Here is a 24,125-nt window from a genome sequence, read left to right as displayed (position 1 = left end):
ATCAATGGCCTTCAGTTTTCAAACTCTACAGCTCTTTATTACCCTCACCATAAGCCATCCACAAAGAACGGTCAAGGAACTTGCTCTAAAACAACTGCAGAACCCATTTTTCTTAGGATCACAATTACCTTGAACTTTTGACCCCCAAATCAACAGACCCCTTCCATATCTTAAATAAACCCATCCACAAACATTGGTCAAACTATGTGGTCTAGGACTAATGACATTATGCAAAAGACATTTTCTTCTTTTCTTCACAGTAATCTTGATGTCTGACTCCATATTAATAGGGTTCTTTCTTACCCAAAGTGTAATTCATCCACAAACTTTAGTGAAGGTACATAATCCAAAGCTGAAATATTTGTATGCAGAAATATTTAATCACTTTTTAGACAATGACCATGGCTTCTGATTCCAAAATCAACCTGCTTCTAATTTACTCGATGTGCAATTCATCAACAAAGTTTAGTCTTCAAGTCTATGTTACAGATCCATTGTTATTGTGGGGAAATCATTTTTCTTCTTTCAGTTACAGTGACCTTAACTTTTGACCTTTTACCAAACAAATTGATGGCCACAGTGAAAGCCACCCATAAAGTTTTTGTTCACGTCAGTGACCTGTTGAGATCATTTTATTATCAGAAACCATTTTCTGCTTTCAGTCAAAATAAGCTTGACCTCTGAAACCAAATTTGAAAAACTTCTTACTTACCCCAATGTATGTGTTGGTAAGAAAAAGCTTACTTTATTTTGTTAACAATGTATTCCTTTAATTGATGACTGATCCCAAAATTTGATAATTTTATACACAAAATGTATAAGAAAGAAAGAATTAGATAGCTGTAACTTTATTACTGCATAGACTCAAGATATCAGTTCTGATATATTCACTGTCAAGACCACAGGTGTTTGGATTGTTGATTCTGCAAGAAAACTATAGGAACTATATTTTTACTGAAAGTAATTAACACTATCATAACTTAACAATTTATGTACATTTTTTTGGTTCTTTAGGCCTACCATAAATTAAAATTAAATTGTTTTCTTAGGTACTTTGTAACAATCTTAATCACATAATCAACCAGTTTAAATCACAGTATTGTAACAGCAACCATAAAAACTAATTGTTGCCTACATAGATATCAGAGCCTTTACTTAAGTTTTCATAGTAGTGATTCTAATCATGCAAACTCAAGAAAGTACTGAATGAAATCCGTAGCCTCCATTTTGGAGAGTGGATAATAAGACCCAGTTACTTAAAATAGCAGATTATGACCAGATCTTAAATAGCGACCATATCATTCACATCGATGAATGTTGCATCTAACTGCAGGTTTTCCCCGAAGGTGGCGCTACAAAAACCCACTCAAAATGGCTGATGTCTACAGCAGGCATCAAAATGCACTTCCATGAGAATGGCGTAGAGGTGTCAAAAACACGCTTCCATGTGAATCGGGTACAGGCATCCAAAGGCACTTCCATGAGAATGGTTGTTGTTGTTGTTCTAGGGTTTAACGCCATTTTTCAGCACAAGATAGGCTATACATGGCGGCCAGTATAACTGGTGGAGGAAGAACCCTGGAAAACCCAGAGAAGAACCACCGACCCACGAGAGGCTACTGGCAGGCTTTCCCACGTACCCACGCTAGCCGAGCCTTGGACTCGAACCCACACAGACAGAGGTGAGATGGCAATGATCCGTAACGTTGAGCGCTTTAGACCACTCGGCCACTCGGGGCCCCCCATGAGAATGGAGTAGAGGTGTCCAAAGGCACTTACATGAGGTAAAGGGTTAAACAACATACCATATATACTCGCGTATAAGCCGAAAAATTTAGGAAAAAAATAAAACCTGGAAGAATGGGGGTCGGCTTATCTGCGGGTCAAGGTCCAAGTCTGAAATTTTTAACGCTTTTTTCCCTTGATTTTTAGTATTTATTGTTTCTGTCGATCGCCGAAGATCAGATCACATGCCTAATGATGCCACATGGCTCATATGATTTGTGCTGTCGTGAAGTGAAACAAATATTTTATTTTGAACTTAAGTGGTAGGATAATGAATGAAAAACATGTTTTACCATATTGTGCGTGTATTTTCCAAAAGAACCGCCATATTAGTAATCTCCAGTCAAGTATTTAACCCTCAGCTAATCAGTAATCACTGAACTCTACGTTATCGTACAAATGCACGCTAGCTTATTTCGGTGTAAATATGAAAAGAATCTACGTAAAAAATAAAAGAATTACGATACTGAAGGTATATATGACAAACATTTTGATCGAGAGTAGAAATACATGTACGATAGTCTTAAAGGAACCATATTGAGAGACTCCATAGGGGTTTGTTGCGCGCACACTTAGGAAGGGTAAATAACAAGGCAATATACCAGTCAGCGTGAATAATTGTAAAACAATATAATTTGTGGAATTTCTTTGACAGGTGTTTTAGAAGTAATCAGCAAACACAGTTTATATACTACTGTTGTTTGGTTATTAATAAAGCAAAGTGGTTTGTTAGCGGTTGAGTGTTGTATAATAGCTACCATATGCTTAATCTGTGGTAAATGCCTCGGGGATAATATGCAGAGATCTTGCTAGGATTTTAAAATCAGGAGTTCATGACTCCCATTTTGGTAAAAGTAGGAATCCCACCATCAAAAGTTGCAGTCCCTTCTTTTCTATAGAATCGAACATAAACGTACTTGCATCTATTTGTAGAAGGAGAGGTTTTCGTAATGCAATCACTCACTATAATATAGCTTCATTACAAATAGTCCACTGACATGATCGCAATTTTTTTTTTGCTTATTTATTTGTCTAAGTCCTTGTAGTAATTTTAGGCAATTATTAAATAGTATCTTATTTGCTGTTCCCCCCCCCGTATTTTCGCAAATACGTGTCAGGTCAGAAAACAGATTAGACCTTAAAGCGCATCTCGCGAATTACACAACATAGCATTGTCTCATATGTTTTCTGACCTACATAATTTTCAATTTAAAGTTAAATCTTTCATCAAATAATACCTTGGCTTTGCTTTCAATGATCTGTATATTTTTCTGAAAATAGTTGCATGATGGTTTAGAAAACAGACAATCTAATAAACTGGTACATCCCAGACTTAGCGAAGTCCGCCATTATTTTCCGTTAGGCCTAATGGTTCACTTAGAGTTTCAAACTAATTTTATGACGAAATAGTGTACACGAGGCAGTTAATAATCACCAATTCTGATCTTAACACACAAGTTTGTATGTTTTATCATTAAAGGGTATCATGCAGGATATTGATAGTTGCTACTTTGCCCGGAAAAGGGTTAATGGTCAATCAGCTATCAAAACATATGCTTGTGAATGGGTAAGAATTTGTTTGTCAACGTAATTGACATCAAAACTAAGCCTAGCTACTGATGTATTGATGAATACATTTTGCTACAACACTAGAACTAACCCGGCTAAGGCGAGCTGCATTTTTTAAAAAAAGTATCGTCAGTCAGTGTACCTCTTAAATAGCTCTTGTTTGTCCATCAGTGATACTGAATTTTGTCAATCCAAGTCAGGACTTATTCCAAACACTAAGCTAGGCATCACACACTTTATTACAATTGGCTACTGTCCTATCTGAACTATCAATGCTAGCAGCTTTAAGCACTCTTCTGAATCTCATTACAATCTTTCTAAGTTTGCCGTTTAACCCCAAAATACTTATCCAAATTACGAATGGCATTTTGTCTAAGTCTCAACATGTCTTGATTCTCGTGCACTACTTATTCCGATACATTCGGAAATGAACACAGTAACGAAAGCTAAAGTTGTTTATTTGATGTACTTTTATAAATGACCACATGTACATCTCTGGGTCTTTCTGACTCTGAATTCAATGACTGTAAATATCAGTACATTTTTGCATCTGGCTGCCAGTCAAACAAAGCCTTTGATCTTGCCGCACAGCTATTGCATCATGTTCTTTTTGATGTACTCTTATAATGGCAACATGTATGTACATCAAGGGGTCTTTCAGTCACTGAATTCTGTCACTGTAAATATCAGCATAGCTAATTAATCATCACATTTTCCCACAAAGCAGGTGGCTGAAGCAGGACTCGCAAGTCTTTGAAATTTGCCGCACACCTATAACATGAGTACGGAGGACTCCCACCTCAGGGATTTTCTGCATCCCAGATAAAAAAATTGGTGTCCAAATATGCGTAATTAAGTGTTTCCGAGATCTCTGATAGGTTTGTTTTGTTGCACAATGCCAATGACTTTACTAATCAGATGTATTGTTTAATGAGATATGGTTGTGGACATGGTTTCTGCTCAAAGTTATAAACTGTCACAATGCTTGAATAATGTCCACGCTGAAACCAATCATATTTTGATCAATTGAATCACACTATCGGATGACCATGATGACGTGTATGATGAAAGCATGCCCGTAGCAGAAGCCGAGTTTCGTGAACTGCTTGGCGAATCTGATACAGAGCCAGATTTTGAAGGATCTAAAAGTGATAGAACTTTTATAATTCATGATTTTAGAATGAGGATTAATTAAATTTCCATCAAGACTTAACACTTTAGAATTGTTTTTATTTCAACATAAAAATTAGATTTCTTACTTTCATTTTATTTAATAATGTGATTTGCTGAAATAAACGTATTCAGAACTCACTTTGTGCATCTTGTGATGTACCGGTAGTCTAAAAATTATGGGTTGGCTTATACGTGGGTCATGCACTTATAACAGTTTTACCACTTCAGTTTGGGGGGTCGGCTTATACGCGAATGGGCTTATACGCGAGTATATACGGTAATTAGCTGGGGTTTTTTTTTATGCTACTGTGAATCTAATTCCTTCATTCACTTCTTCTGTGTTTAGCTAATCTCATCTAAATAGTCTGACTGATTATAATTTGCACTAAATAATGACCCCAAAAATGTAATTAGAAACAAAAAAGTCTTCCTAACAAACAGGAATCTATAAATGAAATGTCAGGTTTGGTTACAGAAAAAAAAAAGGCACTTTTTGTGATGCAGTGAAATAGGAACATATGGTGACGGATGGACATTATAATGTGTGAGCTAAGAATGCAGTTTCTCTTCATTATGCTGTTCATTAGGGAAGAGTGCAAATAAAAATGTATACAATTTGCTTATTTGTTAATTGTTTACAAAAAGTGTCTTCTGTGTAAAAAAAATTCAAACATGTTCTCAACTGCGCTGGTAGTTTTGAGGACTACAAAGATGCAGAAATCCAGCACAATTTGAGGAGTTGGGTGAACATAGGCCTATTTAAAAATAAAAGTAACCATTAATCCCACAGTGATTAATTATATCCTGTGTATATCTGTTATAGTAGACATATTGTGGCTATGATATAACCCTAAAAATATTGCTACAAACACTTTACTTTATTGCTAATTTATGGGTCAAAAATTGTTCTTCATCTAACCATGTCCATTTATTTGTCTATGTCAGCTGGTTTTTGGCAAATCATACTAACAACATTATGATGGATGGATAGATGGATGGACCAATACATGAACAGGACAAACATTGTTATGTCCTTGCTACAAGTAGTTAAGGGCATAAAGTATCTCACTTTTTCTCATTTGCATCAACATAATCCTCATTATCTTGGTTTTGGGGGACAGAGATGACCAGGACAATACACTCAAACATCAACTCCAGAAGAAGTCCCAGTCTCTCTAAAGACAGTGGCTGAAGGAAGATCATCACTTGTTCCATGAGTTCAGCACTCAGTTGTTCGTGGAACTGCTCCGGTAATCCATCAAATATCACCTGAAAGAGACATTTCATTTCATAAGTAGACAGTGGAAAAAAAAAAACAGCAGCCTATTACAACACTTTTATGCTAAAAGAAAATCACATTCATATGCTGACATTTCCGTTTGTATTTCATAGAAGAATAAGGAATCCTACTGGAAGTTGCCATCTTCTATCAGGACTGTACAGAAGATTATACCTCCAAGATCACAACTACCCTAAATTCATATGAAATAAATGCATGCACCTGTGACTTTTGCCCTTGGGACTTCCTGCATATTTATATCATGGCTTGTTCATCTTAAAAAATGATTAGATACAACTATTTCTTCCTATGTAAGTTACTGTATATAAAAACAAGGTGTCCATAAAATAACAGGTACAAGAGGTATTTCAAGATTTGTGAATTTTAGTGCACTCTAGAACAAAAATCTTTATACTGAACAGTATATGAGAACATCCCTTCAAAGTACCGTATTTACCGCATGTTTGGACATGAAAAAATAATTATTTTTTTGTGTGTCCCAGAACTTATGGTGAAATGTTTTAACCTACATCTTGTGTCTCAAGAATTAGGAAATGAAATAAACTGTGTTCAATTTGTGCCGCCCCCCCACTGCAACTGGCCACACCGCATGTTACAATAAAATAGTTAAATAAAATGCTTATTTGATAATAAAATGAAAGAAACTAACCTTGTAATGTTCTCATTTATTCACATTTTTGGTCGACATTAGCATTTTATTAAATGAAAAATATATCCACGAACTCTATATAAGTAGTGCATGCATCCATAGTGTTATGGCTATCATCAGACAACACAACACATTGGTCATTGATGTGAATATTGAGAAACGAATCATATTTGGTTGTCCTCAAAGGTTTGAATGTCATGAGAATGAAAACTGATCCTGCAAAATCACATGAATGAGTTTGAGAGAGAGAGAGAGAGAGAGAGAGAGAGGGAGTGAAAATTATCAACCCCAATGCCTGAAAGCACTTGCCATTCATGCGTGACACGGTGTAAAGTACAAAATAACCAAGAGTGTATTATATCCAGGGTAACAGTATGACAATATCTCGCAAAGTAAAATCATTATTAGAAATACATTCACTGTGAGTACAAATGACAATCTTTTTGATTCCATGGGTTACATAAAATATTATTAAAGCAAGTTAATGCTGTGTATACTATTTACACTGAAGAACTCGAAACCTGTTTGTGTCAATTATGACTACAGATGGCATAAATGAAAGCCCAGGTGTTGAATAAACACACCTTGTAACAGCCATAAACTCATTGTTTGAACTTACCGGTAGGATATCAAATACAAAGGTTAATTTATTACAAAGCAAGCTGACCCCAGAAGCAGACTTTGGATTCCTTTTAGTGTGGAGATTTTTTTAAAACTATACATATGTATACAAAGTCGGCTGACATGGGGAAGCCACCTTGGATTTCTTTCTACCGGTTTTCACTGGGATTTTGAAAATAAATAGAAACAATGGAACACTTCGAAATGAAAACTTCTCACACATTTACACAAAAAGTGATTCCTCGCAGTCATTGTTATCGCGTACATATCATATATAAAGGGGAATAAAAATAAAAAAAAATAATAAAAAAACACATCATAGATCTCTGCAATTATGGATAAGTTTTTAGTGCGATACTCAAGTAGTGAAGAGGCCTTGCCTCATGCATAGAAAGAAAATGCGTTGCCTAAAGCTTCACCTAAGAGGCCCATAGGTTGACCAAAAAAGCGTGCTAGAGAGGAGGAGTGTGATGTAAAAGAAAATGAACCAGCTGGAAAAAGACACGAAATTGGAGACCCCAGTCAGGAGAGAGATGATGCCTACAAAAATGATGATGTCAGGCGAGGGCATTACAAGATTTTACATTAAAGCAAAAAGAGGAAGTTGTAAATTTCTCAAACTTGTATGGAATTCGAGTAACAGCAAGACATTTCAAACTCCCCAAATCAACCATTGCAGACTGGTCAAAAATAGATTCCTCTCAGCAGCTGAATGAATGGGGACATTTAGCAAGGAGTGGGATACCAGTATCATATGGCAATGAGTTAGATGGAAAAACTGCAAAGTGGGTTCTTGTCCAACGCAATCTGCAGATCTCTGTTAGTGTGGACACTATGTGTGCTTATGCCAAGGAATTTGTGTCAAGTGAACATCCAGAAATTGAGTTTCAAGCCAGTAGGAAATGGGCAACAGGTTTCTTAAAGCGATACAACCTCGTGCTTCATTCACGGACAACGATGGCCCAGTGTCTCCCAGAAGATTTGCAGGAGAAAATAAAATTATTCCATGAATTCGTAAAGGCAAGAAGAGAAGAAGACGATTTCAAAGACAAGATGATAATTAACATGGATGAAACTCCTGTGTACTTTGATCTCATTCCCAGATGAACTGTCAAAACGAAAGGTGTTAAAAGTGTGAGAATTCGCATGACTGGTGTAGATAAAAAGCATCTAACCTTAGTACATGCAGTTTCTGTGGCAGGTGATGTGTTGCCGCCATTGATAATTTTTCATGGTGTGAGGGAGCTAAAAGATATCCAGGCACTAAAAGGATGAATCGTACATGTGCAGGAGATGGGTTGGGTTGATGAGGGGGTGATGCTGCAGTGGATTCGAGAGATATATCTCAAGTATAAAGGAAAGGAACGATCTCTTTTAGTGATGGATTCATTCTGGGCGCTTATTACAGATGCTGTAAAACAGGCTTTGAGGAGTAACACGGTGCCTGCAGTTATTCTGGGTGGATGTATCTCCAAGCTATAGTCACTAGATAACAGTGTAAATAAACTGGTCAAGTCTGACATGAGGAAAAGCTGGACAAATTTTATTCGTAAAGCAGCAGAGGGCCTTTCCAAGGAAAATGACAAAATGTCTCGTATTAAGAGTGCAGATAAACAAACAATTGTGCCCTGGATTGTGAAAGCAGTCCAACTGCTTTGGAACAAGCCAGATCTGATCCAAAAATCATTTAAAGTTTGTGGTATTAACAATAACTTGAATGGATGTGAGGACAATATGATGCCCCAGTGCTAGACATCACTATAAACTGCCGCAATGCAGACATCGTAGCGATATGACTGCAAAATTGTTAAAGCTACGTTTAAAATCAAAATCACATCACACATCACATCACAATATCATAAGAGATACTGAATGTGATGGCAGCGACAGTGAAGAGGAAGAATGTGATGCATTTGAGCCTGAGGAGTTTGAGTGGGCAATTAAGAATGTAGACAGATTGAAGGATTTAAATTAAATATATTAGCGGCACTCAAGTTTATTCAGCAGTACTTGGATTATGTCAGATATCACTGCTGTGAAAATAAAAGATGTTCAGTTTTGGAATTAGTATGTTTATCAATCACTCTGTACCATCACTATCTACCAGTATCTCTTTCTTTCTTTCTCCCTCTCTCTCTGTATATATTTTTATGTAATTACAGTGAATAGTTTATACTGTGCTCATCAATAGTTATTTTGCCAAAATAAGTCATGTAACGAGCACGAATGACAAATAAACCTGGACATTTTATATATATATATATATATATATATATATATATATATATATATATATATATATATATATATAATAAACTTTGTTGAAACATAAATTAGAACAGAAAAAGTTGAACTTGTTCTCATATACATAAACGATTTATTCTTACCTGAGCTTTTGTTCTTAGCAAATTTGCATCTAGGAAGAAAAGTGTAAACAAACAACACTCACAGCATTTTCTTTCTTAAAGTTTTCTTTAATAAAATTTATGTTTGAGTGCATTTTCCAACATGTAATTTTTTAATGATTTAAAAGGTGTCCAACAACTTACGACTAAAAATAAACAATGTGTCCCAGAACATATAGTGCACAAAAAATTACTTTTAAAATAAATTTATGGTGTCCCAACATATACGGTAAATATGGTACTCTCCATGCACCTCTACACACTCTCACAGTCTGATTATTACATGTTTTGTATTCACTTTTGGGCATGTTGTTCATCTACTGAAAAACTGCACTTCCAACTGCATGTCAGCTTCCAAATTGTTTGCCCCTATGCAAACCTTTGAGAACAGGATTCAGTCAAATCTCACTTGGTATGGAGGATTGGCAAAATTTGAATGGTGTACTCCTTCAGGAAGTCTGCACCAAAATTTTGCTGTTGTCATGAAGTGGATTGATTGGTTCAGTACTGTTTCATGATTTTGGAAACATTAATAAAAATGTTCATAACAGTTGCAGAGTCAGGCAATAGCACTGGGATGACAGGGCTTTTTACACGAAAAAATAATATACATAAAAATCAGTCCAACTACATCAAGTGATTTGTGGTCTCCGCTGATTTTCTCTTATCACAACTTTTGAGTCAGGCTGAAAAGAGTAAACCCATGTTTCATCATCTGTGACAATCTCAATAAAATGTCTCTGGTCAATCTTTTCATACTTGATGAGTACCTTTTGAATATTTCAACCCAAAGTCTGTTTTTGATTAGCTGTCAACAAATGTGGGTACCCACCTTGCACAAACCTTTCTGAGCTTCAAATGATTCTTGAAAATATTAGTATATGTGTGTGTGATTTGAATTTTTAATATAGTTTTAAACAAAATTCAGTTATAATGCTATTATGTATGCAGTGTGACAGTTTATAGTGATGTCTAGCACTGGGGCATCATGCAGCATGATCTCCCACCCTGTCACATTATCCTGACACCAGGCTCACCAGTCCTAAAACTAACCTTTAAATGCGGTCTGTTAAGCGGCCTTGAATGGGCTGCAACTTCTCCCCTTATCCTGGTAAAGTTCTGGGTGCAGAGGCCAGGCCGAATGGCAGAGGTTGAAACTGGAAGACAACCTCCCCATCCAAGCAAAGCCATGCATGGAACAAAAATATGGAGGTGAAGGTACTCATCTGGAAGACTGATGAAGACTGCTCAATTGCCATGTCATTCCTGACTGAGGCTGTGACCTGTATTTTGAATGGTTCCTCTAACAGAAATCTGTTTATGGAGGAAAGGTCAATAACTAGATGGGGCTTTTCCCCATTCTTGAGTTGCAGGCTGGTGATTGGTCTTTTAACACTATCTACTAGACATTTCTGAAGAAGGGAGTATACCTCTTCAACAGCACCAGATTTAACTGATGGAAAACATAGAGGGCCTTATAAGAGGAGGGAGATCCCAGAACTGAAGTTAATTGCCATCTTGAATGAAAGAAAGGACCTAGCCAGACCAAGACTGTGAAAAGAGGTTTAGCCTGGTGTCAATGGAAACCAAACAAAGAGGTAGATTCTGTAGGAAGGGGATTGAGTTCCTAGGGTTGTCCACTGTTATCTTATGGGAAGGGGCCCAGAGTTCTTCCTCCCTGGGCCTTTGTACCATGCCTTTCTAAGGCCCAACTGTGAAGGGGTAGTTCTGAAATAGGTTTGTTGCCTTGATTGGGACTGTACAGCTGTAAAACAGTTTAGCTGATGAACCCTGAGGGTGGTCAGGATGAATTTGATTCCTGGTTGGTTTTGAAAAGTCATGTGCAGATGCAAGGTATCAATGCTGATGTTCTCTCAAATAATGAGTAGTTATAGGGGGGATGAACCATCCAAAGAAAGTCTTGGCATGAGGGGGGGGGCAGCCCTCAGAGGGTTCTTATTGTGCTCTAGTAAGACCTTGGAAGTGTCCACAGCAACATCCCTGCAGAGGTGGAGAAGTTCCACTGACAAGGTCATGGACAAGGACAACACATAAGTTTTTTGCCACTGCCTTAAACAAATGTTTTTGAGCCTTTGGCAACAGACCCTGGGAAGGGGTACCACATACGCCTTTTCTGTTATAACCTTGTGTACAATGATGAGGATGTCTTCATCCTGCTCCCTCTCCTGGGAGGCAGACCTATGTGATTCTCTGTTGCAGAGGAGAAATAGAGCAGAGAAACTTGAACATTCAACTCCTGCAGTAGAGCTAATGGACTGTTCTTAGCAGTGGACTCAAGATATGGGTTAGGATGACTCTTCACCAACTTAGAATATTTGGGGGAAGAAGTAGACCTTCAGAATGTCAGTCATCCCTGTCTTACAAGGTTGGGTCCAAAAAAGAGGGAGAGAATAGACTTCCCTCCCTCTTTTTTGGACTCAACCTAAAATCAAACAAAACTCAGCAATAAAGCTTGATCAGTAATATAATTGGAATATCTATGAAGAATATAGCACACAAGACAAATAGTAATATGCTGACTGACCCATGAAGCAATGGCTAAATCTTATTGGCATAAACGATGTTGGACATTCAAAATGTCAACTGAGAAAAAAAGAATGAAAGTGGCTGTGCACATGATCAGTACATGTGGGGTATTCTGAAATCTTCTAGTTTACCCTAATGGGAGGATGAAATTTTCATCATGTGCTCAGGGTATTTTCTTGAAAAGTACCAGCTATGAAACAGCAACAAATATGGTATTACTGATATTAAAATGATAGTTATTAAAACTCTGCCTCATTACAATGTGCTTCTGGATATAGCAAAGTACTCTAGCTACCATGTTATCACAAAATAGAGCTTCTAAAAATGAAGAAAGAAAATTATACCTGATTATGAAGTGCAAGCTGTTTGTTCTTTTCCAAGGACAAAAGTAACCAAAGTGACTGTGCATGTCGATACTGACATATTTGCTTAGCCTGTGAAAAAACAACAAAATTTAATATTTCACAGAGTATCAAAACTATAATTACTAAAATTTTCTTTCTCTAGTAATGTTAGCAACACTATATTCCAAACAGATTCAGAGATCTGCATTGCTAATGTTTAAAAGAGGATAGTAGTAATGATAGGCCAGGCAATTAAGATAAAGTGTTTTAGTCTCACGTCAAAGTATCTGACACCTATTTCAGGGTCTCAATATATACACATAGTGGTGTTTCAGTTTATCCAAAGTATACCTGTTGTCGGGATAGATGCCTGGTCAAGCAAATCTCACAATTAGTAGTTACATTCATTTCAAAAGAAAACTGCCTCTGAAACATTGTTTTCAGTCAGTTTCCAAGGGAGAGTGTCCCCAGCTCATGTGACAGTGTAAAAGCCAGAAGTTACTCAATTTGGATTCTTGATAATTTTAGACCAGGTACACATCACATCTCACGTCTGCCATACTCATCTGCTTGCATTAAATATACATCTATGTGCATTATGTAATAAGAGGTATAAAATTACACAACCCCCTGTTGTCATCAACTTTTGGTATTTTGGATGCCTAAAATGTTCATATACGTTTTTGTTTTCTTGAATCACATATCAATAAGTGTTTATAACAGCTAAAATGTTCAGTTTGTTTAGCATCATTTGTCACATTAGAAACTGGTGTATACTGGTGTATATAGGGGTTGGAAACCTAATGGCAAAAATGGATCCAGCCAGACTGTCAGCTGACACAAACTCCCTTAATACAAAGAAATGACATGAACTTGGCAAACTATAATTCTAACAGTGTAAAATAAATACTAGTTACACTTTGAAACTCAAATCATAAACTAAAGTCATATTACAGTGTCAAAAATGACAAAAATAAAGAGGGAAATCAAAGATTATTTAAAAAGGATAATTTTATTGCAAAAATATAAATATTTCTCATACAAGGCTGTAACATGTGACAAAAATGAAATGGATGTCACAAAAATACAATATAAAAGACTTCTGGCAGGTACAATCCTGTTGGAAAAAAAAAGATTCAGACCTTGCTACTCAAAGAGTTTTTGTGCAATATAAGTTTCCAAGGCTGACTAACAAAGATTTATAAGTTGATCTGCATGCCAGAGACTCTGAATAAATGAATTAAATAGAAATTCATCATCACTTAAGGACTGACTGTGTATTTTTTAAAATCAGTTAAGATTGCATAGTGTTTTCTTGGTAAACACTTTTGTTGAATTTTAGAAAAATAAACAGTCAATCTTTACAATTAAATTCAACATCATAAATAGTTAAATAAAGTAATAGTTTGATAACATTATTTTATTTAATCATATTTGAATTTCATTCACTGAGGCATGATAATACAGAAAAGTGAATCCCATTGACATATTTACAGCCAGTCAGAGAAAAGCTCACTGGTTGATGTCAATACACAACTCTGATCAGCTGGAAAATGTTAGATGATAACATGTGTTTCATGCAAGTCTAATGCCTTTCATAAGAAACACTAATCCTTAAATGAAAGTGCAAACATAAACTCTGTAAAGACACTATACTGGCTTTTATATTTTATCTAATACTACTATCAAGTGACTGCATAGCTCAATTGGATAGAGTGTCGTGCTAATAATTCGAAGGTCATGGGTTTGATTCCTCCTGTGACCACATTGTTTTCCTGTCCATTTAATTCAAATTTCCATATTGTAATGGTATACAGATTTCATTTCATACATTAATACATACACACAATGATGAACTTTGCATGCTACTGTCAAGATATGAAGCAGATGATGTTTATTTATTCATTTAAAGTACATTTTTGTTGTGGTATTAGCAAACATATCTCATTTATTTGAAAAAGAGTCAGTATTTGGTTCATAGTTAAAATCTTACGCAAGAAGTCTGAGTTTGAGTGGTCCTATATTCTAAATATAGTCCTCATTCACTGAGTATATGTATAGAAAAGTAGTGCAGGTGGGCATGGCTTAAAATAAAAATGGATTCATTTCGGCATGAACCCAAAAAAAATTCAAAAGGTCCTGGCCAATTAGATTGCTGTAAATTGTAACGATGAAATAAAAATTTAATAATTCAATCTTACAAGAATGAATTAGCATTCAATTTGTATGTACTGTTTCATAAAGGAGGGTAACAGTAATGTAAGGCAAATTAAAACAATAACAAAAATAATCTTAATCTGCAGTACAGTGTGATCCCCCTATAACACGGTAGTTGGGAGCCATATAGAACCTGACCGCGTTATAGATCGAACGATGTTATAAGCAACCAGGTCAGTTAGCTGAAGAAAATTATGCATGTACCCAAAACAATTGTGGGGAGGGGGTGTAAGTAATAAATGTGGGTTGTAAAATGCATTCTTCATCAGCACAGTTACCATCTTAAATCGATGCACATTAAATGAGAAATATACCTGTAGTGAAAACTGAGAAGACATATATAATAGTTTACTTTATTTAGAGAACCACGAATTGGTACATATACGTGACTAATGTTTATATATACATGTATGATGTATAACATGAATAGTATCAACACTGTGTACTCACCCACGAACCTCATCATATCCATTGAATCCACAATACAAGTGATTCCATCAAAAAAAATATACACATACACAGCTTTAAAATATTCAATAATTTTGTCACAGGTCATATTGGTTGAATTCAGCAGAAAAATAAGGCAAAATCACGTAATGAATAACGATGCACATTTACTTTTCAGTACGTACCAAGTCGGTAAAAGTTAGTTTGCATTTTAAGCTGCCGTTGGTAGCTTTCAGAAGCATAAACTTTTTCCTTACAAAAAGAAAACTTTCAAGGCACAGTTAATGTGTTCCAGTCAGGTTGAAAAATGAAAAATCCATCACTTTTGTTTAAGTTTGGTACTGACTTCCTTTGATGAAAAGTTCTTTGTTTTTATTGAAAGATTGTAGTCAGCTTTCTTTGATGAAGGGTGCATGCATTATTGAAGTCACCACTAAAGGACAGCCTTGGAAAACCAAACAAATGCCCATTTCTTACTGTGGTGACAACATCCAAAAACTGTACTGCATGATTGAGACTGATTTTTTTCTCCATTTGCTGAGTACGTTTTCATAACAATCAGTGCTTCAAAGGTAATCTGTTTCCTTTGAAATTTCATCAAACTATTTTATCTGGGTACATTTTTAAAAAGGAATTGGCCATTGTTTGGACTATTCTTGTTACTGTCTGTCCATGCTGACTGAATAAACCAAGAAGTAAGTTGTATTTTTTTTTTTTTTTTTTTTTTTTTTTTTTTACATTTGTGGTAGCAGTGTGATGCTGCCTTCCACACATATCTAAAAATTAACAAAGGGTCAACGGACGATAGAGATGCAGGTATTCTGGTTTGATGACAGGGATTATTACAGAAAATGTGAGCGCTCTGAAGGATTTAATTCTGAGTGAAAAGAAGAGGAATTTTACTTACCATCCACATACAAATGTAAGTCTTTGTAAATATATCAATTACTAGCGAGCCACCGAAAATCTGATGAAAGATAGATTACAAGATAATACCCCGTCCGGTTGATTTCCATTACCAGAAATGTCAAAAAAAGTGGATATTTCACAACATACAGTACTCATGCTAGATGTCATATAAATGGATTATAATATAACAATGCACTGTTTAGATGGTTTGTCAATATCCACAAAGAATTTGTTTATGTAACAATAAATTTCAGTACATTTTACATCATGTTTGTGGCTTTCTTTCATGGGGCCTCTGAATTTCTGCACTCCAAACCAATGGTTGTATATAAAAGTTAAAACAGCCAACAACATCGCCAATAAAAAAAATTGCCACATGGTATATTTTGCCACCAATAAGGAAAAACAATCCAAATTTGCGACATTGGTGAAGACCAACGTGATCCCAGAATAAACTTTTTATACATTATTTTGTTTACTTTTAAGAAGAAAAAACTACTTTTTCATGTATGAGAAACATACATACAAAATTTCAGGAGCCATGCCACGATCGTCTTGTATTATTCATATGCGATCTCTTCCCCAAAATGATAATAAAGTGTTAATGTTTTTTCGTACTTTTAAAACAGAATTTTTTTGTGTACATGAAAAATACACTTATATGAAATTTCAGGAGCCACACCACGACTGTGTTATATATGAATTTGTATCACAACGGAGTGTGCTATAGCGGGGTCACACTGTACATGGATTAGAGTTTATGACGTTTACGGAAAAAACTAAATCCATTTACAAACCAATGGGTGCATCTCAAAATATTTAGTGCTCCATATTTCATTCTTTACAACCAGTAGACTGGTTCTTTGGGGTGATATCTATAACAGGGGACATAGCCATATCAGTTACAATGAAATTATATGTTTAGGTATAGATGTGAACCGCATCTACAACCAAGCTGTCACAATGCTGTCTAACACATATACATAACATAAGCAAGTGATTCTGCTGATCTGACTGTACCAGCCACATGACTGCCTCAGTCCATAAATAGGTACATGATCTGAACTGTGTGGAAATTGCTGGAAAAAACTGGGTAACTTTCAAGGCCCATTTTCACTGGGAGTTTTTTTAATCTTCTTTCTGCATCAGATTTACATATTGACAAATAAATGCATACTAAGTGCAGACAATGCATTATATGCAGTTTTGATTTAGAAGCTGCACTGCTTTGTCACAGGTAATGTGCACCCAGATTTTCTTCCTTTTCTTTAAAAATATGGATTATTAACCCTTTACCTCATGCAAGAGTCTTTGGATGCCTCTACTCCATTCACATAGAAATGCCTTTCGACGCCTCTACTCCATTCGCATGGAAGCACCTTTTGATGCCTGCTGTAAACATCAGCCATTTAAGCCGATTTTTCGTAGCGCCAACTTTGGGGAAAACCCCCTATTAGATACAACATTAATTTCTGCGAATGACAATTACGTCAGATCACGTGGTCACTGTTTATGCACTGGTCGATATCTGCTATTTAAAGTAACTGGGTCATAATCTCCACTCTCCAAAATGGCAGTCGCGGATTTTATTCAGTACGTACAAAGTTTTCACGATTAGAATCACAACTATGAAAGATTCAATAACTTAGGTAAAGGCTTTGATATTGATGTAGGCAGCAATTAGATTTTATAAATTATCAAATTTAGATGACTTAGTGATGTAGACGCAGACGAAAAACTTGTAAATTTCAAGTATGAAAAATGGCAGCTATGGTTGGTCACGTGGCCTCACTGACATGACGGTGAACAAGTTCTCTCAAGATTTAAAAGCACATAAAAAATTCTTCTGTGAAAAATAATTACACAGCTATAACAATCGGACTTTACTCTTAAATTTTTCCAAACATAATAGGTGTGTACCCAAAATGTAAAATGGTTAAAATTGCTGTTAAATGTAACATATACTACATTGCTTAACAGTTAACAGGCAGGTCTATGCATATGGAGTCGAATAGGTAACAGGTGTTCTATTTATAGTGCGCTGAACTTTGTAACTATGCTCTCTGAGGTAAAGGGTTAACAAAGCTTTTGGGACAATCCAATTTCTATTTAAAATACTGAGCAACAATTATGGATATTAACAAAACAATTACATCAGCAAAACTAGAAATGCACTGTTTCTGGCATGGTGTAACACTGAAAATCTTTTATGAGAGGTACATTCCAAGTGAATGACTGCTGAGTGCAGAGAAATTTGCTTTGCATAAAACAAAAGCAAGAAAATAAGATTTAAGAAAACTTGTTTTATTTTCTAATTAATCCATTAATACACTGCCATAAGTTGCCATTAAGAAAACTTAGCACAAAATTAAAAAAGATATTGTCCAATCCAACACAATGAACTGTGGTTTACAACAAAAGATATGAACCTAATCCATAGTTGGATTCCTTTCATGCTGACCTTTTACCATGCATGTATGCATAGCGTGTTTCTATAGTCTAATGTTGGAACAAATATTCAAAGCATTCATTACTAATTTTCCAAGAACTAATGTTCCTTAAATAGCTCTCAGAAGCAATTTTTTTTAATTTGTTTAACTTTCAAACATACAGTTTAACTGGACTGGTGGCTATCCTGAATGGCTGTATTTTGTTTATCTTTCAAACATACAGTTTAACTGGACTGGTGGCTATTCTGAGTGGCTGTATTTTCTTCTACGAATACCAAGAAAAACTAAACATATATTGAGGGGCTATAACCCATATGACTTCATCACAATGAAATGCTTAAAGCTAAGAATTGTGCAATTAAATTTCATAAAAAGAGCCTAACTTTTATAGCATGGATTCTATTTATAAATGCAGCAGCCACCTGGATGGCATAGCATTAGTTTGTCGTTACCTGTGCATACTGTGATATTTTCAGAGTCTAGTGAAATCAAACTATAACATCCTTACTTGTAACATGAATTTGAATATAGCATGGTCGTGGCATGGCCTCAAAATTTTGCAATAATTTCAACAATACCTTGAAGTACTACAAAGTTTAGTGCCAAAATAAACAAGACTTTGATTCAATAATCTGTTATATTCTTGAAGAAATTATATCTTATCAGACACTTATTTTTTTAAAGATATTAGCTTGGTAAAAAGTTTATAACTGTATTACTGAACCCTCAACAATGAAGTCATTAAGTTATCTTTGTGTTTGTCTTAAATGCAACCTGTGCACAACTGTTGATCAATCCAGTATAAACAATAGCTAACACATGTTTACTCAATCAGCTGACGTACACCAAATAATGTGGTTGTCCAAAAACTACCTATCTGAGGAAAAACAAGAGACCAACAATGCCTTCTAAAGCAACTGTCATACAGAAGTGTATCGCCCAGTGTCTGGAACAGTTTTGGTCATTCCCATATCATGCACCCCATCACTTCATCTTTCTATTTTCTAGTCAGAAATGGAGACATCAGCCTCAGATTATTCAGACATACACAAGCTACTCATCATGGTAATACTAACAATGACTGGAATAGAACCATTTTAGTTGTAGGGGTGTAGGGATTTGCTATTATAATCAAAATACTACTCCCTGTTTTTGCTGTGCAGAAGAGTAAATTCATAGTTATAAAAAAAGTTTCAGTGAATGTTGGGTTTATTTAGTCATTTTTCCTTTGACTTTTAGAGAAAGATTCAACTGCTTTTATCCATGAAACTGATTTTTTTAAATATAAATTCCCATACATACCTTCTAAATTATTCATCTCAAGTACCTTATGAGTTCAATAACCTTGACCTTCTGTATGAATTTCATTAAGTATTTTTCAAGCCTAAATACAAGTTTTATTTTAGAACTATCAACATCTGATTTATGCATTTTATTGACTGCACAAAAGTTCAGATCCTTGGACAAGACCAACAAAAATAAATTTTTGGGAAAATACAGCGTTTCATAAGCTAGTGTGAGTGTATGAGTGAGAAATTAAGCATTATGATTTGAGAAAATTATGCTTCCTTTAAGCACATTTTCAATGGAATGACTATTATGGATACAAAACACTGGTTGGCGAGTACACACATTCTAACTATTTACACTTCAGTTGCCAATTTTCTTATTCATGTATATGTAATGTTCCAATTGATGCTTCTCTGCCAAAAAGTATATATTAAATATGTAATAACAGTTTTAAGGATCTCTTGTTTAACATGCATCAAGCTGGAAACCGTATCATGGATGTCCATAGTCTGGCAAACATACCCTCCCCACACAGCTAAGACTATGAGAATACATATGCAATATTTTCTTAAGTGACTTGATTGGATACTGCATGATATGGTTCACATCATGCTTAATAATTTTCATAAAGTATGAAATATGCACACAATAACAAACGAGATTATTATTCTGTTCCATCAGTGGTCCCCCCCCCCATTGAAAGGCCACACCATTTGTAAGGCTAACTTGTTTATACACCAAAGCAGTATATTTTAGCTAATTCGTCCCTACGCATGAAATAGCACACTTGTTTTAAGGCCACTGTCTTAATGCAGAAGGGGTGACCTTACATGAGGTGGGTTACTGTACACATTTACTCTGTCTGCATTTTAGCATGAAAACACTTCCTAGTTATGGTTATTTAGTTTTTTTTGTCCCATGTATCAATCAGTTCAACAGAAACATTAAAATATCAAAAGAAAAACCTCAACAACAGAATTTATTAAAATTCAGAGAGAAACTTAACTCAAGGAGTGAAACTGACAGTCCAAAATTTTGAGATAATGCCTTGTTCTGTACAATATTAAGGTATGCCTTTGACATTTGTTCATACAGGTTGAATGATTTTTCTGTGCAATTTTCAAATTTTCTGGAAGAGTAGCATCACTTGCACATACTTTTAAAAAGATCCTGAACTCTTGATGCTTGGTCAAAACTGATCTGAAAATTTTAAAGATGACAAAAACTTGTGATCAATCTGTAAAATATGCATATTTAATTATTTATGTTGAAAATATGCTTGCGACAGCAAATAATTAAAAAATTACCTTGGGACTATACAAAGACTGCTCCATCTTGAGTGTCTCCACCATGAACTTGTCAAGGTTGTTCTCAGGGTTACCACCAATGGATTTCAGGAAGCTGATAGCAATGTCAAGGTTATCCAGGGCCTGACACAGGTCAGGCAAACTGCGGAACTCCTCACTTATTTTATGCTTGACTGCTGTACTCAGGGGTTCCTTAGATGTGAAATAATTGAAACAATAATTAAACATTTGTTGAAGCAATGTGAAAGAGATGATGTTATACAAGATATTTTTTTTAGGCTACAAATGAAAGAGCCTCATAAATGTAAACACCTGCACATATGATGGCTACAGAAGAAAAAAAACATTAAGTCAGCTGTTTTATGCTAGTTGAAAATATCTCTGGTTGGCAAGACATAATGTGAGCACAATAAATCAATTACTGACCAATCAACATCAGTTTGCAAACACCATTAATTGATCATGAAATGCTATTATTCCCAACACTGATATGGATATACAATACTTACTTCTGTCACAAATCAAATTTGCACTGAATATTTAGAAAATATATGATCATGAATGTTGATAGTGAGCATTTTTCTTGTATATCTATTCACATTTGTTAGAATTATTTAGGGACTTTACTTGAACATGTGATGAACAGACATGTCAAAACATACATCTTAATTTTAAAATCCATTAATTTTTTGAGACAAAAACATATAGAAATGTGTGGATTATGTAAATTCAGGTGGCATGTGGGGAAAACCTATCTGTTACATCTATCTATATAGAACTAACAGATATCTTCAACAGCATCAGGGTTGGATAGAAAAATTTCAATCCAGAAGGTGCATTTTTCATATCCATCACATTCATGGGTGAATAAATTTAGGTTATAAACAAAATTATGCTTAGTTGGTACATATAAACACATCAAAATATCCATTACAAATGTTTGGATATATAACATGAGTGCATGATTTTTTAAAATGGAAAATTACAAAATTGATGTAAACTTCAAAATGTTGCAAAAAACATAAATTAATAACTGAAATTAGAGCAACATGACAACAGCAGACAATAGAGCCAGTGGGGATGTACAATGAAAAAGCTGTTTGGACTGCATGTGATGTAAGACAACAGTCACATTATGAAGAAAAAAAAACACATTCTCAATAGATATTTTATATTGGAAAACTGTCATACTCATTTAGGGATGTGAAGAAAACTGCCCAGTCCTTTATAGACAGTTCTCTTTTAATTTTTATTTTTCCAAAGGAGAGAAAACTTTGTCAGTTGTGTTATGTACATCTATATCATGTTTAATTGTTGTCTGTAATTTAGGGTTGTGCCTACCTGACTACTGTCATACTTCTAAGAGGTAAACAAGACGTGTACTTGAATTTAAGTTCAAGATCTGACCTTGTTTACAAGTTAATTAATTTTTCCATTGGAAATGGTTAGTTTCCAGAATATTATGTTGCATCACAGCTCAGGTGACAGTTTATGTATAAGTAGTGGTTTTGTAAACAAAGTCTTCTTTTCTGTTTAATATCAGTCCTTGGGAATCTATGGTCAGAGTTTATAGTTGTGTTCAGATATAATTTGAGAAGAATTAATTATTTAAATTATTCATTAGAATTATAAAATGCTCATTGACTTTTTGGACTAAAACACTAATTTGGGATTATGCAGGACTCCTACAAAAACATTTTGGATTATATCATATCAAGATATTTTAAGACTTTTGGAATTCACTTGGAACATTCAAAACTTTTGTATTTGTGATAGGATATTTTTGTATTTGTGATAGGATATTTATGATTATTTTGGAATTTAATTCACAACATTGTAAGTGTCCTCTGAATTTTCACTTTGTAATAAAGGGAAATGTTACTAAAATTGTTGGTTTTATTTCCCTTCTGTTACTTATTTTAAGACCACAGAGTTGTAACAATTGACATTTAAAAATACTGCAGTTTCCCACATCATGTGATCAACTGTCCTATGTAAATGTACAAATAAAAAATATCTAAACCTTAAATAACTTTGGAAGAATCTGTTCTCACCTGTGGAATTTTCTCTTGTAGCTTTCTGAAAACTGTGGCATTAGTGTATTCAGCTCTGTACACCATCAACTCAATCTAAATAACACAAAAAGATGCTTAAATAACTCCAAAACAGAAGGCTGCAATAAGTTTTATATCAATTTATGGTAAAATGAAGAATGCAAAAAGAACATGATATGCCCAACAATTTTTTGATGGACCAGATACTTTACCTTTTAAAACCATCTTCTTTGTCTTGAAAGCAAGAAAAAGCAACAAAAGTGATAAAAAAACAAGAACACAGAATGCAAGTTACTTCGTGGAAACCATTTTTCTTCTTTAGTCTTGGTGACTTTAACCTAATACCCCACTGCCCCCCCCCCCCAACCCATCAGGTATCTTTATCATCTCATGTGCCAGTCATCTGCATTGTTTGGTCAAAATTTATGGCATAGGAATTATTCTGTGGAAACCATATTCCTTCTTGGAGTCCCTCTGAGACTCAAGCCATAAACAATGTTTAGCCAGGGCATTTGTTAGAGAACTTGAGTAATTTCAATAAAACTTAACATGTTCTTCCTTTAGTCCCTGTGACTTTGATCCTTTACCTTTTGTTCCCAAAAGGAATAGGTATCTTCCTCGACTTAAATGCAAGCAAGCAACATCACAACATGATATGCTCCACCTTATGGCAGGCTCATAATAAGAGGCCCAAGTAGGTCAGATATTGCTCACCTGCCTATGTAACTTAACAGCTGACCATTTCACTATGCAAGCTTATAAAGTATTCTAAGAATATTGGTACATCCTATCTACACTGTCTCCAAAACCTTATATTATTCTGATATATAATTATTTACTATATCCTGATAAAAATTATTTCTCATGATAAAGGTGTAATCATTGAATTGAATGGGCCTTGCTCATGATCAAAAGTGTCTTAGATTCTACAAACATAAGCTCATATTTTCAAGTTGGATCAAAATGGGATCAAAGCTGAGGTTTCCAGGGTTTGGCAAGCTCAATCAATCAGATGCAAGATCATCTCATTAATATGCATGTACCTTGCAGATTATCTA

At 35.0% G+C, this 24,125-nt stretch overlaps 1 protein-coding gene across 1 annotated transcript in view; it reads right to left on the bottom strand.

Annotated features, from left to right (window-relative positions):
* LOC149786031 (E3 ubiquitin-protein ligase rnf213-alpha-like) overlaps window positions 1-24,125 on the bottom strand; it is a 451,244-nt gene that overhangs the window by 6,420 nt on the left and 420,699 nt on the right. Inside the window, exons 92-95 of the mRNA XM_089978103.1 lie at window positions 23,068-23,142; window positions 21,014-21,205; window positions 12,394-12,483; window positions 5,597-5,796 (exon numbers count right to left, since the gene is read on the bottom strand). Of these exons, the coding sequence (XP_089834229.1) occupies window positions 5,597-5,796; window positions 12,394-12,483; window positions 21,014-21,205; window positions 23,068-23,142 (557 nt within the window). The remainder of the gene's footprint in view (window positions 1-5,596; window positions 5,797-12,393; window positions 12,484-21,013; window positions 21,206-23,067; window positions 23,143-24,125) is intronic.

This window comes from Sinohyriopsis cumingii, chromosome 12, assembly GCF_028554795.1.
Source record: "Sinohyriopsis cumingii isolate HCF-2022 chromosome 12, ASM2855479v2, whole genome shotgun sequence".
In the NCBI taxonomy this organism is placed as follows: Eukaryota; Metazoa; Mollusca; class Bivalvia; order Unionida; family Unionidae; genus Sinohyriopsis; species Sinohyriopsis cumingii.
This window is presented reverse-complemented; position numbering and strand designations above follow the sequence as displayed.